Consider the following 14,510-nt stretch of genomic DNA (forward strand, 5'->3'; position numbering starts at 1 on the left):
ACAGCATGGTTGCCATGTTGGTGAAGGAAGATGAGAATCTGCTGGTCTCACCCCTGGCGAGAGCAAGAGTGTGCGAGGATTGTGATATAAAACTGGCCCTTCCTACTCACTAGTCAATGTAAGTGAACAAGAAGCCAAAACTTGAAAATGAATATGAGTGTGTTTTAGTTGGTTGGCAGATTGTTCTTTTTTTCAATACTGTATGGCCTGCTTGCTGTGAAGATTAAAGATCTCTCCGAGCCCATTGTTTCTCATTTCACCTCTGATGGCCACGACCCCTCTAATCTCTCCGTCTGTGTTCTCAAAGACGGTTTTTCCGAACTCATACATCAGAAAGACTACCGAAACCAAAATGATTCTGCAGCTAGGATCACACCTTCTCCCTTCTCTTAACGACAGACTACTGTTCTTTTAAATTTTCTCCATTCATTGGAAGTTTCATTTCACACCTCTCTACACCTGTTCTGACCTCACACCTCTTGATTGGCCTCTCTTTCTGTCCCCTGCTCTCGCCTCTCACTCCTCCTCCCTCCCAGCCTTTGTTCTCCTGCTACATTACCTTTGCCTACTGCCTTGTCTCTCTCACACCTGAAGAAGGCTCCACAGCCGAAACGTTGTGTTCTCTTTCTTCTTTTTTTCAGCATGGAATAAACCTATTACTTGAGACTATATATTAAGTCCATGGAAAGATTGGACATGCTGACATAACACTGATAAAAGTGTACATACAGTATACACGTACACTACACTACGGACAGTATATGTACAGGAATGTACAGAAATACCTGTAATTATTTGAAGAGGATTCAATCTAATAGACTCCTAGACTTATGGAGAACAGTAAACCCTAATGTTGAAGTCATGTTATTCTACATCATGTGGAAAGCTTTCTAGCAGAATGTGACACAACAGAGGCTCCAGCATCTGCTGCACACTAAAACATAAATTAATTTTAATCATAATTAATCAGGTTATTTTTTACAACTTACAAGTCACCTCCAATATCTTCTAAAACAAACCATGAGACTGGAACAGACAAAAAGTTTTCTTTCACCGTAGTACAGCATTTTTACTACAGATGCCATTATCATAAACCGATAATAACAATGATCTCACACACCAAAATGCAACCTAAAAATCAAAAGCTGATAAAAACATATAAAATTAGACAATAATTAATAAGAATTGTTTACACTTATATCACTTTTCTGGACACTCCACTCAAAGCTCTTTACAGATAATGGAGATCCCCTTCACCACCACCAATATACAACCTCCATCTGGATGATGCACCAGTATGCTCACAACACACCAGCTCTCAGTGAGGAGGAGAACAGGGTGATGAAGCCATTTCATAGATGGGGAGTATTAGGAGGCTATGATAGGTAAAGTCCAATGGGAAATTTGGCCAAGATGCCAGGGTAATAACCCTACTCTTTTCGAGAAACATCCTGGTATTTTAATGACCACAGACAGACCTTGGTTTTACATCTCATTCAAAGGAGAGAGCCTGTTTACAGTATAGTCTCCCTGTCACTATATTGGGGCATTAGAATACATACAGATTGTGGGGTGACATACAGTAGACATTGTAAACAGGTTACAAGGCAATACATAACACAATATACCCAACACACTGGGGGGGGGGGGGGGTTATATAGTAATATATAATAACTATAATAGCTTTTAATACTTTTAAATAATAATTTTGTGTATGTGAACATTATCAATCCGGGTCCTGTATTCACAGAACTTATGTTGATTTATTTTATATTTTCAATTTGTCTCGATGTTTTATCCAAGCTAGTACACATATGGTAACATGTACAAGCTTTTTCAGCTGGCTGACAAGGCTACAACTTGAAAAGTTGATCTTTTGAAAACCAGGGATTTTTTCATCCTGCATATTTCTACCTGGTGAGAGGACACAGTAAGTCATACAGTATAAGAAATCTAAGACTTCTACTGTATACTGTATACTTCTAGTGTATAATTACATTTTGTAATTGCAGTTATTATAAACTGTTTGAGGGGACATCATTCCAGGTGGAAATGGACTATTTGGCTGGAGGTCTTGCTGGGCTAAACTAAATTGTATCTTAAAACACAAAAACTGAAATGAAAAAAACATGTTTCCATTTGACAGGGTATTACAGCCTTTTGTATTTGAAACTTGTAGGGAATTTGGTTTTCACAATGGTTTTATAGCTTGGATACAAGCAATGTAAAAACAACCAAATGCACAAGAACAGGCTCATGGTATTCTGTCAGAGAGCTTTAATTCATAGAGGGGAACAAGACGAGGAGATCCTTGTCACCACTGATTTATGCTCTCAGAGAATAAGACAACAGGAGGATACAGAGGGAGGTGATATAGCAGAAGAAACACACAATCAGGCTCTTTATAAAGATGATGTTAGTATATACAGCAGAAATTCAACATCTTTTCCTGTTCTCACAGATGTAATCACAGACTACAGCAACTTTTAAAAATAGGAAACAAAGGAAATTCTGAAGCACTGTTACTCGGGAATCTATATCCCTGGAGGTAAACATTTTTTTTAATTTACAATAGGATTGGGATAAGATAAAATGTTAAGCTATTTTAATACCAAGAAAGCTATAAAACACATTAAAATGTATCTAAGAGGTGCTAGAAAATCAGGTTAAGCAAAACTTCAATAGATGGAAACTGCTGCCTGTCTCATTCTTGAGAAGGATGAAGACAGCAAGAATGAAGGTACTTCCAGGATTTCTGTTTTGTTCCAGACCTTCCTTATGCCTCTCAATGACCATTACTAGAATGTCTATTTTGTGTGGTTTAAAGTCAGGGTCCCATGCTACCGTGACCATCGCGGTTCCACACAGGCTCCTGCCCCCTGCCACTCCACCCTGCCGGTTTGTCCTGCAACACCTGGGGCGCAAACCCGGGTCTCCGGCGGAACGCAACAGGGAACCATCCGGATGAGCTAAAAGAGACCTCCCTCAACCCAGGCGGCTGAGGTCCCTGCTACGCACAGGGAGGGCGATGATGTCACCGTGTCTGAACTAGCTATTTCCATAAACCCCTCAAAATTACTATTTCTTTATTTATTTCACAATACAAATTATTTTCTATGTGATTACTGTATTTAAATTGCAGAATTTACTTCCATAATGCTTTGCTTTGTTCTGCTGGAAGCAAGCAGGGCAGGCAGGCGAAAGATCAAAAAGGAAGGGGTTGAGCTGAGAGGAACTGATTAAAGCACCAGGAAGAGTCTGAAGGAGAGTCAAAGCACATGCACATGCAGGGTTCAAACCACAGGAATAAGTCCAAGACAAACAGGCAAGGTCAAAGCACACAGAGAGAAAACACTGGGGACACACAAATCAAAGCTGAGAAGAAGTAAATGAGACTCTAAGATGAGAGATTAACAAATTGGTCAATTTTGCATACCTAACTTATTTCCACAGCTACATCCTTTCAGATGTATATAAAATATCAGAAAATACAGGAGGAATACAAGAGTAAGATGCAGGAGAGAAAAGGAGTTTGGCCTTTCCACAGCAATTGAAGCCTCTAAAACCGTTCAAATCTGCATAAATCCACCAATTCACATTCATGGAGAGAATATGAGTAAAAAGTTCATATTCGATACTGGAAGAAACATCAACTACAAGCCAAATATTATAAATTTGGGAGCACAAACAGTAGGAAGAATTGCGAGGAAAACCTGGCATATCGTAAACATTTTTTGGTAAGAAAATAAATTGGGGAAAGATTCTTGAAGAAATATTTTAAAAAATCCTCATTAGGCGTCCTTTTCCTTCTGGGACAAACACCAGATGAACGGCTTTCAGAGGCAGAAAGATACTTGTTTAGAACTGTCAGAACTGCATCCATGAAATAAATCATTAGAAACTGGTTAAAGCTGGACAGACCTTGTGTTCAAATTAAGACAGACTCTATGAATGAAATCTCATGAAGAATATTACCCACAAAATTATAAATCAACCACAACATATACATATGTGTAAAAAGGATGGGCAAAATGGGAAAGATTACATGTCGAGTCTCTCAGTAATGAGATATTAACAAAGAAGCCAAGAACAAGAACTTGTATACAACTGAGTAGCAGTTTTTTGTCTTTCTAGATGTCACCCTTCTTTTTTGTTCTGTTCTTCCTAGGTGTTCTTTTCTAATGCATGTGAACAGGGAATATTGTGTGTCTCAGGATATCTAAATAAAACAATAAGATACAAAGAAATCACCAGTGTTCGCTTACCACAGTCTTGTTAATTTACAGTTGGGTTCCCTCACAGCTGCAAACAGCAGTTTCACTCCTGAATCCCCCAGGTTATTGTTACTCAGATCCAGCTCTCTCAGACTGGAGTGTTGAGATTGAAGAGCAGAGGCCAGATCTTCACAACATCTCTCTGTTAGTCCACATTCCCACATCCTGCAGACAAAAAGACAGGAGCACAGCTGAACATCTGCACAGCTCATCCACATCTTTCTTCCCAAGTCTTCACTACAGAACCCAGCTTAGCAGTAATATAAAACATCATGTCATTATCCATCTCAGAGTGTCCATGGATGAGGATGATGAAGATAACAGCTGCTTCAAAATGTGGGTTCCAGAAGGAAAAAGAAAGATGAGAAGAAAACTACAGTATCAGGAAGGGAGACAGTGGGAAACACAGAGACACATGGAGCTACAATGAAAAGGGGAACAGAAATTAAGATTTTGACTTTTAACCATAATAAAAATTGCTTCACATTTGTTATATGTCATCTTCTTATAGTTATTTTTAGTTAGGTCCGGGTTTATATGTTGTTTTTCTTCAAATGGTTTATTAATCCCAATGTAAATTACCAACACTGGAGTAAGTGAACTGGAAATTTTGTTATTGTTGTTTGTAGATATGTTGAGAAAAACAACATTCCCATTTGAAGAAAAAAACAACAACCAGGGTTTAAAGCATAACAACACATAAAAATAATTAACAATAATATTGTGAAGCAGTAAACAGCATACACACACACAACCCCTACAGAATATACTGTACAAATTCCACTAAAAAGAAAAAAAGAAAATGATAATGAAACTTAACAAACCCCATCCCTCCCAAAAATATACAACACTGCACACTTTTTACACATAAGAAACAATGACAATGAAACAATGACGTGCCCCTGCCTAACTTATGAATTGCATGACTTAAAAAGCTATAAAAATTGGGTTTAGTTAAAAAACAACTTTTTATGCACACAAAAACTGGTGATTTTTCTTCTTCGTGATCAATTTGGAAACTTATGCTGTAAGTTACCTTTTAATTAAACATTTAAAACACTTGAATTTCATAAACACAAAGAAAAAAATGTTCCCCGATTTTCCTATGGTATGAGGCAGATCAGTAGGTCTTTTCTTCCCAATCAGAGGCTGGGAAAATATCTCCCCGTCCACTGCGCTGCATCAGAGAAGCGGTAGCACTGAGAGAGGGAGGAGGCGCGGAGCTCTGTAATACAGAATGAGCCATCTGCTGCCTGGAATGCTTAAAGCACAGATCGCGTCTACCTTTATAACTTAGGTTTTCAAATTAAGCAATGTAAATATTTTCCTTTGACTTCCAGTCCTTTAATTATCATTAAAGATAGCTACTTTCTCACCAATTATATTTATTTTTTAAAAGCATTGTTAAACAAAGCAGGAGCTTATTGTACTTCCTAATGTCATTGACATGTGGAAAGATTATAGATTTTAATCGCCTTTAGGTTTTTATCAATTTTGGCAAAGTGTCATCAAAACAAATGCCACAAAACTATTCTCGATTGTATTTCTGAATGTTATGTCTAACTTAGTTCAATATTTGAAATACAAGTCATTGTTCAAATGTACGTTATATCCGAGTATTGGAAAATATGTAAAATACAGAATTAGTAAAGAAAAATATATAAGGATAAAATATATTTTAAAATATTTTGCTATCAACAATTAATAACAGTCTTTATAACTTTATAACTTAGGTTTTCAAATTAAGCAACGTAAATCATTTCCTTTGACTTCCAGTCCTTTAATTATCATTAAGGATAGCTACTTTCTCACCACTTATATTTATTTTTTAAAGCATTGTTAAACAAAGCAGGAGCTTATTATACTTCCTAATGACATGACATGTGGAAAGATTATAGATTTTAATCACCTTTAGGTTTTTATAAATTTTAGCAAAGTGTCATCAAAACAAATACCACAAAACTATTCTCTATTGTATTTCTGAATGTTATGTCTCACGTACAATAGTTCAATTATTTGAAATACCTGTACATGTCATTGTTCAAATGTATGTTAAATCTGAGTATTGGAAAATAAGTACAATACAAAATTAGTAAAGAAAAATTAGGATAAAATACATTTTAAAAATTTTGCTTTCACAATTTATAACAGTCGTAACTGTTTATAACAATTAAATGTATTTTAACGACTGTGGGTTTCGGTACAGAATGGAACAGGCATGGGACATGGGAATGGGGTTGAACAACACATTTATGTATTAACTCGAACCGGGAAAGGTAAACACACAGGGACAGGGGTTACAGTGCTGCACCTTCACTAACACACACACACACCCGAAGGGAAGAGGCTGTCTCACAGTCTCTGCCCCACTATATACAGTCCCGTAGTCCCGCCCCCAGGCGCTCTTCTCAGCCCGCCTTGCGTTCACATGCTAAAGCGCCCCACGTGGCACTACAGTATTAACTAAGGAACGGGTAGCAGTGTTTAGCATGCTTTTTGTAAGTTTTTTTCATAAATACAACAGTAGCACCAGATGTCTTAGTGGCTTTCAAAATTAAATTATGCATGGAAACCTTTGAACTAGAAAGATAACTAAGCTATCCATCCGTTTCTAATGGTGGCACAGTGGTTAGCATTGCTATCCTGCAATGCTGGGGCCCCAGGTTCAATTTCTGGGGTACAGTATGTGTGGGGTTTGCATGTTCACTCTGGGTTTAAGTGGGTTTTCTCCAGGTACTCTACGGGTACTATACCTACATACTGGTCAGTTAATTGGCTTATGGGAATACTGGCCCTGGTGTGTGTGTTTGTCTGCCCTGTGATGTATTCTGGGTGTATTCTGCCTTGTGTCCATTGTTTGCTAGGATAGGCTCCAGCTCCCCTGTACTGGATAAAGACATTAGAAAATGGATGGAACTAAAGGAATTGTGTAACAAAACACAGTGATTAAACCCACTATGAGATGGCAGGATCTCACAGGATAAATTATTTTATAGTGCTAGCTTAACAAAACAGCTTTTCCACTTCTCTGGCACATCAGTATCCATACCTAGCCTGCAAATAAATTCCCTGTAAATATAAATATCTTCAGATGCTGACTCTGGATCAGCATCAGCTGTTTGCCCATTCCTTCAATTTATGTGCATCCAACACACAGCTGAACGCTAGCAATTTCACAAAATCTAAAATACAATCCTAATTTCAGAATCTATGTAAACATTCAACAGTTGATATTCAGTGAGTCTGTTAACTTTATCATCTTCTTCTGCAGTCCGTAACATCTCCTGTGCATTTGTCAAAAGTATGCATAACCCTCTAAGGAAGTGTCCTTGTTATCAGTGTATTCCTCAACTTTCCCCAAATTACCTTTTTCCTACCTACCTGTACATCTCTAGTCTTAACATGCTCCATGAAAACTTACTTTTAACCTGTGTCTGTTCATCTAACTACATGGTAGCAAACTATCTTTGTCTAATTTTACTGTACCTGCCATTTTTTGCAGCCTGCAGATAACACTTTCAGTTATTCTAGATTAATCATTTTCTACTACTTTGAGAAAGTGAAAATCCCATTGTCATTTTCATCCCTGTCCTAACTCCTCTTCATTCTTCATTTTAACTATACTGTTCCTACAGGAAGTTTCAGGTCAACATTCCAGCTTCTCTGTTGTCCATTTCTTTCTTTCTCACTGTTTCAAGCTCCTCTTACTTTCTTAACTCTACTGCTAGTAGATCTTTTGTCCATACATCCTCCCTTGCTTCTTTTTCAACCTTTCCATCCTTCTCCTTCAGTGTCTGGCATCTCTTATTCTAGCCATACCTTGAATATCCATATACCTTGCATTCATTTCTAATATACCTGTATGCTGTTATTTTGCATACAGTATGTTGTCTTTTTTGCAAGAGCTCTTCAGACACGCTGTAACTAGCCTGAACATAACTCCTAATGCTTTGCACCCTGCAATAAGTCAGCCTAACCTAAATCCTCAAAAACTGCTTGTATTAATTTGTTTAAATCACAAACATCATATTTAAATACCGGCCATGTATAGCATTAAAAAAAGCTGCATTGTGGAACATCACACCAATTTAGTTTCTTTTAATAGAACTAGAGAAACCAAAAGGGCTTCTTTTTCTAGAATTGATTACTGCACATCCTGCTCACTGGGGTAATTAAATCCACACTGAGCAATCTCCAATATGTTTAGAATTTGACTGCGAGAATCCTGATCAGGTCGCAAGCAAGCAATTGCATTACGCCTGTCTTCGAGTCCTTGCACTGGCTTCCTATCAGGTTTCGAGTCAACATCAAAATCCTCATCCTCATTCAGTACCTGTCTGGTTTATTACCTGTCTACTCCCCACCTTGCAACCTTTGTCCCTCTGACTCTGGTCTTCTAGCTGACCTCAAGAACATCTACATTCTGTGGGTGACAGGGCCTTTTTTAGCTACACCCCAGGGCTCTGGATTTGTATCCCCAGTGATATCAGAGTCACCCACCCTGAGTGCATTTCAATCTAACCTCAAAACCTTTCTTTTTAGAAAGGCTGTTTTTTAGTGTCTGTATCTGCTTCATTTTCTAACTTCGGTAGCACTTCTAACTGCTTGTCTTTCTCATACAGTGGTGTGAAAAAGTGTTTGTCCCCTTCCTGATTTCTTATTTTTTTGCATGTTTGTCACACTGAAATGTTTCAGATCATCAAACAAATTGAAATATCAGACAAAGATAACACAAGTAAACACAAAATGCAGTTTTTAAATGAATGGTTTTTATTATTAAGGGGAAAAAAATCCAAACCTACATGGGCCTGTGTGAAAAAGTGATTGTCCCCCCTGTTAAAACATAAATCAACTGTGGTTTATCACATCTTTGGAAAGCTGAGTTCAATTTCTCTAGCCACACCCAGGCCTGATTACTGCCACACCTGTTCTCAATCATGAAATCACTTAAATAGGACCTGCCTGACAAAGTGAAGTAGACCAAAAGATCCTCAAAAGCTAGACATCATGTTGCAATCCAAAGAAATTCAGAAACAAATGAGAAACAGAGTTATTGAGATTTATCAGTCTGGAAAAGGTTATTAAGCCATTTCTAAAGCTTTGGGACTCCAGCAAACCATAGTGAGAGCCATTATCCACAAATGGTGAAAACATGGAAGAGTGGTGAACCTTCCCAGGAGTGGCCGGCCGACCAAAATTACCCCAAGAGCGCAGCGACGACTCATCCAAGAGGTCACAAAAAAACCCACAACAACATCCAAAGAACTGCAGGCTTCACTTGCCTCAGTTAAGGTCAGTGTTCATGACTCCACCATAAGAAAGAGACTGGGCAAAAATGGCCTGCATGGCAGAGTTCCAAGACTAAAACCACTGCTGAGCAAAAAGAACATAAAGGCTCGTCTCAGTTTTGCCAGAAAATATCTTGATGATTCCCAAGACTTTTGGGAAAATACTCTGTGGACTGACGAGACAAAAGTTGAACTTTTTGGAAGGTGTGTGTCCCATTACATCTGGCATAAAAGTAACACAGCATTTCAGAAAAGGAACATCATACCAACAGTAAAATATGGTGGTGGTAGTGATGGTCTGGGGCTGTTTTGCTGCTTCAGGACCTGGAAGACTTGCTGTGGTAAATGGAGCCATGAATTCTGCTGTCTACCAAAAAATCCTGAAGGAGAATGTCCGGCCATCTGTTCGTGACCTCAAGCTGAAGCGCACTTGGGTTCTGCAGCAGGACAATGATCCAAAATGCACCAGCGTCTTGTTTCTTGTTTGTTTTGGAGACCTTGATCGATACTGATTGATGACGTCAAAACCCATTTATTTTCTATTGGTACAGATGCAGCCATTCAAAGTGCGCGGCACAGACACGTACCGCTGGTAATTGGCTACGCCATCATGCGTTATACCGCAGTATGTGATTGGTTGACCAACAGGGGCACTTGTGGTGCGTTGGTCGGTTGTAGAAAGATTTAAATGTCTTTACTGTGCCTGTTTAAGTATTGAATATGTATATGGAATTTTACCACTGAAGGGAAATCTTAGTAGCTGAGCATAAAAAGAATAGGAGCATAACGCGGGTGAAGGCCATAAACAATATTAATTTTGGAAACTAAACATACAGTATTACAGTATATGGCTGGTCTCAGTACTTTAAAGAAAAAATACACACCAGAATTCCATTTCTCCCTAAACATTTTAAGCATCGAAGTCTTTAACTAACATGTGTATAAAAAGTGGTAGTTTTAAGCTTTTCTGTGAATACGCTTGATACCGGAGCCAACAAGCATACTTTTAGAATTTGATTAATAGGGAATATAATATGGAATCGCGTATCTAAAGAAATGAATAACGATATAATTATATTAATGTACTAAAACAGTACAATGTCTGTTGATACTGTTTGTGTAGGGCTGTTTCACCACTCCTCATGCAACCTTGCGGGTGGTACTGTGGTCTAGGTGCCTGACTTATAAACCACAGGTTGGGTGTTCTCCAGCCGGAGCCACAACTTTTCTTTTAACAAACATTTCTTTAAAAAAAATAGCAATGTTATGGACAATTAATTGACTTTTTATATTTCTAAATATCACAACATGTTCGAATTTAAGTCATTTTTTAATAACAATGAATAGTTGTAAATTGTAAATACGATGTTTTTAAGACCCCCCCCCCCCTTAGGCTGTGCAATCTTTTAGATTTTTATAGAGAAATGGAGGCTTGATTTAAAGACGATCTGTCAAAGCGTAATGAAACCTACTACTTGATTCCTATGGACGCCCGGTCCCACCAGGGATTTAAAAAAAAAACATGCAATCGCGTATCTAAAGAAATAACAGTATAAGTATGTTCATGCACAAACAGTACCATGTTACATTATTAGTTTGGGTGTCTCCTCTTGCCAGAAAGCTCTAAATTGCATTTTGAGTGCGGTTTTTGACTTTTTTTAAATTACAGCCCATAAATAAAGCTGATACTGTTTAGACTTTTAATTATTTTAAACTGTATTACAGCAGCACAATGCAACGTAAATCGCTACCTTTGTCTTCTGATTTAAATAATGTTCACCTCTCTGTCCAGCAAAAGTACTAATTGTTTTTAATTATCATACTTTTGTAGCGGCAGTGCTTGTTAATAAGACAGAATTAAGCGTTGGTATGCTCCTAAAGGAGGCCCCATCTCACCCTCCATCTCTGTGGTGCAGCCACAGAGAAAGAATGCATGCAAGTTGATTTAAGATATTTTTCTTTTGATAAGAAGCAAGCTCCCAGACAGGGATGCAAGTAGCTAAGGCTGGCTATCATGATCAATGGTCATCCACTGGCGCCTATCTGTCTAGGGAGTGCCGAATGGACATCTGGACTGCATTGCTAAGTGTCAAGAGTAAGTGACTTATATCTCACCTTGACCAACCAATCAGGGACTGGTAATACCACGTGGGTCTCCAATGCCCGCCAAACTCTCAACCAATCAGCACACATCTGGGTCTTGATCAAAAAGGGAGCGCAAGCTCAGTTCTGGGCTCTCCTTGGCCATTTTCGCGCATCCTCAGAGACAATCACGTGACAACTGCTGTTGTCTGCAAAAGGACTTGGACTTTGTTCTAACCGCGAGGCCGAGGATCCCGTACGTACTCAGAATTCTACCAACGTGAATGCTCCGCTTGATCAACGGCAGCCTACAGTTGGACCCTCGTCGACAACCTGAATAGCTTATTCAGAAGCAGCGCTGGACCGGGAACGAACCAGTTTCTTCCCAGGCAAAAGAGTGACTTGTGAAGACTCGCGGTCACACTCTGTGCATAGAGACTTTCTACTAGCCAGCCGGACTGCTGGTAGATCCCCTCGGAGCAACGACTGCCCTGCGCGCCGCAGTTAGATTCCTCCGCCCGTCCTACTCCGAGCTGCACCTCGACTGGTTGGCCGGTAGCCAGAGGACGCCGACACAACGCCCATTGGACAACCGCTGCAACAGAGGCTGCAACAGAGCCTGTCAGCTGGTTTGGTGTTCGTGCCGGGAAATTCCAAATCCAAACACAGTGGATAAGTAAACCCCATGTTCTACATTGCGTCTCGAGAATTTAATTGTACCTCAACACAAGTTGTTATCAATTTAATTCATGAGTAATGTATTTACTTCCGAGTTTAGAGTAACAGTGGGTAATAACACTGATTAGCGATTTGGTAACCGAACGATGTATATTGACATATAGTCTCTGTTGTGTATCTCTTTGTGTTTGCATCTCTTCGAGATTATATACCTTGTATATTGATAACCCTCACAGTAAGGTCTGCCGCTCGTATCCAGGCAGACTAGTATATGTTTGGTGCACAGTTTATATTAATAAATGTATCTCGTGTATTGAACCCGTGTGTGTGCGTTGTTAGTTGTTCTGACGATTGATTTTCTAAAAGCCCCAACGAACAACCTCGTGATTACTGTTACAATTAATAATTGTCTCAGTAAACCCATCAAACCACTACATTTACTGGCGTCCCTGTGCGGGCGGTTTAGAATGAAATGAGAATCAATCGCACAGAATAACTGATATTGCTGTGAGTTTAAGTTCAGCACAGAACCGCGGCTTCTATACGCGAATACCGGGTGTGCTGCTCGGGTGTTTAGATTCCATACTGTATTTTGGTAAAAGGAAAAAAAAGTAATACTCTTAAAGTTTCTCTGACGTAATGACAATGGCTGCTAAAATGTCTGAAGTGGAGTCGCTTATAAGTACTATTTCTAGCGACGACAATCCTGGTTACTGGAGCGGTATCGAAAAGTTGAACTTTGATGATATTGAGAAGCTGCAAGTAGATTTAGTAGCTAAGGTAGCGAACCAGCTTAACACAGGAGGGTCCGTGAACGCAGTTCAGGTCCTATCGAGTTTCGCCTTAAATCTAGCTAAACAGCTGGAACTGTCTTTGTCCGAGCTGACAAAGTTTCAAAAGCTTCAGGGAAAGCTAGAAAGATATAAGGCGGAGCGAGTTGAGTTGTTGGATATCATCAGAGAAAAGAGAGTGAAAAATGAGGAAAGTGAAGACAGACTCAGGGAAGTTTTAGGTAAATTAGATGACCTGTCTGCTAGAGAAACTGCGGCTGAGGTAGCTAGGAGAGACCTGGAAGCGAGCTTGAAAGAAAAAGAAGAAGAAATTGAGAGTTTAAATGAGCTCAGCCAGAAAAGGCAAAAGGAGTTAGATGCTGCCGTACTGGAAGCAAAACAGGCTAGATTCCACTTGCATGCCAGCCCACCTAGCAGCCCGGAGCGCTCACCCAGCGCGCCGGGAGGAGGTTTCTCCCGGCCAGGGTCTGTGGTCGGATCGGCATGGGGGAGATCGCCGAGTCCTGCGCGAGACGCAAGGGCGATGCAACTCAGGCATGGACCCCCTGCTCCTGATCACGGCCGTCCCCCTGCCCGCGGACAAACCGTAAAAATGAACCTCCACTCCCTGAGGCAGTTAGCCAAAGATGTAGAAAGGTTTGACCCGTCAGTGTCAGGGAATAATGTGGAAACCTACATCGATGAGCTGAGATATACTTTGCAGTTTATGCCCGGAGCGTCCGAACAGGAAAAGGCTATGTTAGTAAGGAAAACTACTAGCCGAGCGGTCCACGAGTGGATGTCTAGACAAGGACCGGAGGTCTGTAATAGCTTTGAGGAGCTGTGTCAGTTAATGATCGGAGAATTTTCGGCTTTTATCGATCCCATAGCTGCCGTGGCCGCTGCGCACCATATTAAGCACGAAAAAGCTGAAGCCCCTCGCGACTATTATGAGAGGCTTAGGCGCACTTATTTTGCAGGGCGGAATGAAGAGGGTTGCGAAGAGAACGTGAATTTCAAAGGTTTATTCATTGCTAATCTGCATCCCTCAATCAGGAAAATGGTTGTGATGCACACTGATGCAAAAGCGATGAAAATGGCTGACATTAGAAGGTTGGCTCAAAAAGCCTGGGGAGCTGAAGTCTCTGCTTCCTCAGAGCGAATACCTGCTAAAACGGCCGTGTTCGCCACTAAAGCCAGCAGGGTTGACGACTCGCCTCAGCTCGAGGGAGCTGAGGTTCCTGAGCCCGCTAAGGCCCGGCGCAAAATAGACAGGCAGGACCGCACTAAGCGTCAAAGCCGCCGTGAGCGCTACGGGGAAGGCAAGGGCACAGGCAGAGCCTATCATAAGGCTGGACGAAGGGAGTTGACTGCAACCCGCCTGGCCAGGCTTGAACAAGCCCTGCTTGAGAGATCAG

At 40.2% G+C, this 14,510-nt stretch overlaps 1 protein-coding gene across 2 annotated transcripts in view; it reads right to left on the reverse strand.

Moving 5' to 3' along the window:
* Positions 1–14,510, reverse strand: part of LOC148815872 (protein NLRC3-like) — a 174,644-nt gene that overhangs the window by 14,564 nt on the left and 145,570 nt on the right. For both annotated transcript variants that reach the window (XM_088904673.1, XM_088904672.1), the window contains one exon: positions 4,266–4,439. In XM_088904673.1, coding sequence (XP_088760799.1) covers positions 4,266–4,439 — 174 coding nt within the window. The remainder of the gene's footprint in view (positions 1–4,265; positions 4,440–14,510) is intronic.

The sequence above is a fragment of the Atractosteus spatula genome, chromosome 24, assembly GCF_055471065.1.
Source record: "Atractosteus spatula isolate fAtrSpa1 chromosome 24, fAtrSpa1.hap1, whole genome shotgun sequence".
NCBI classification, from domain to species: Eukaryota; Metazoa; Chordata; class Actinopteri; order Semionotiformes; family Lepisosteidae; genus Atractosteus; species Atractosteus spatula.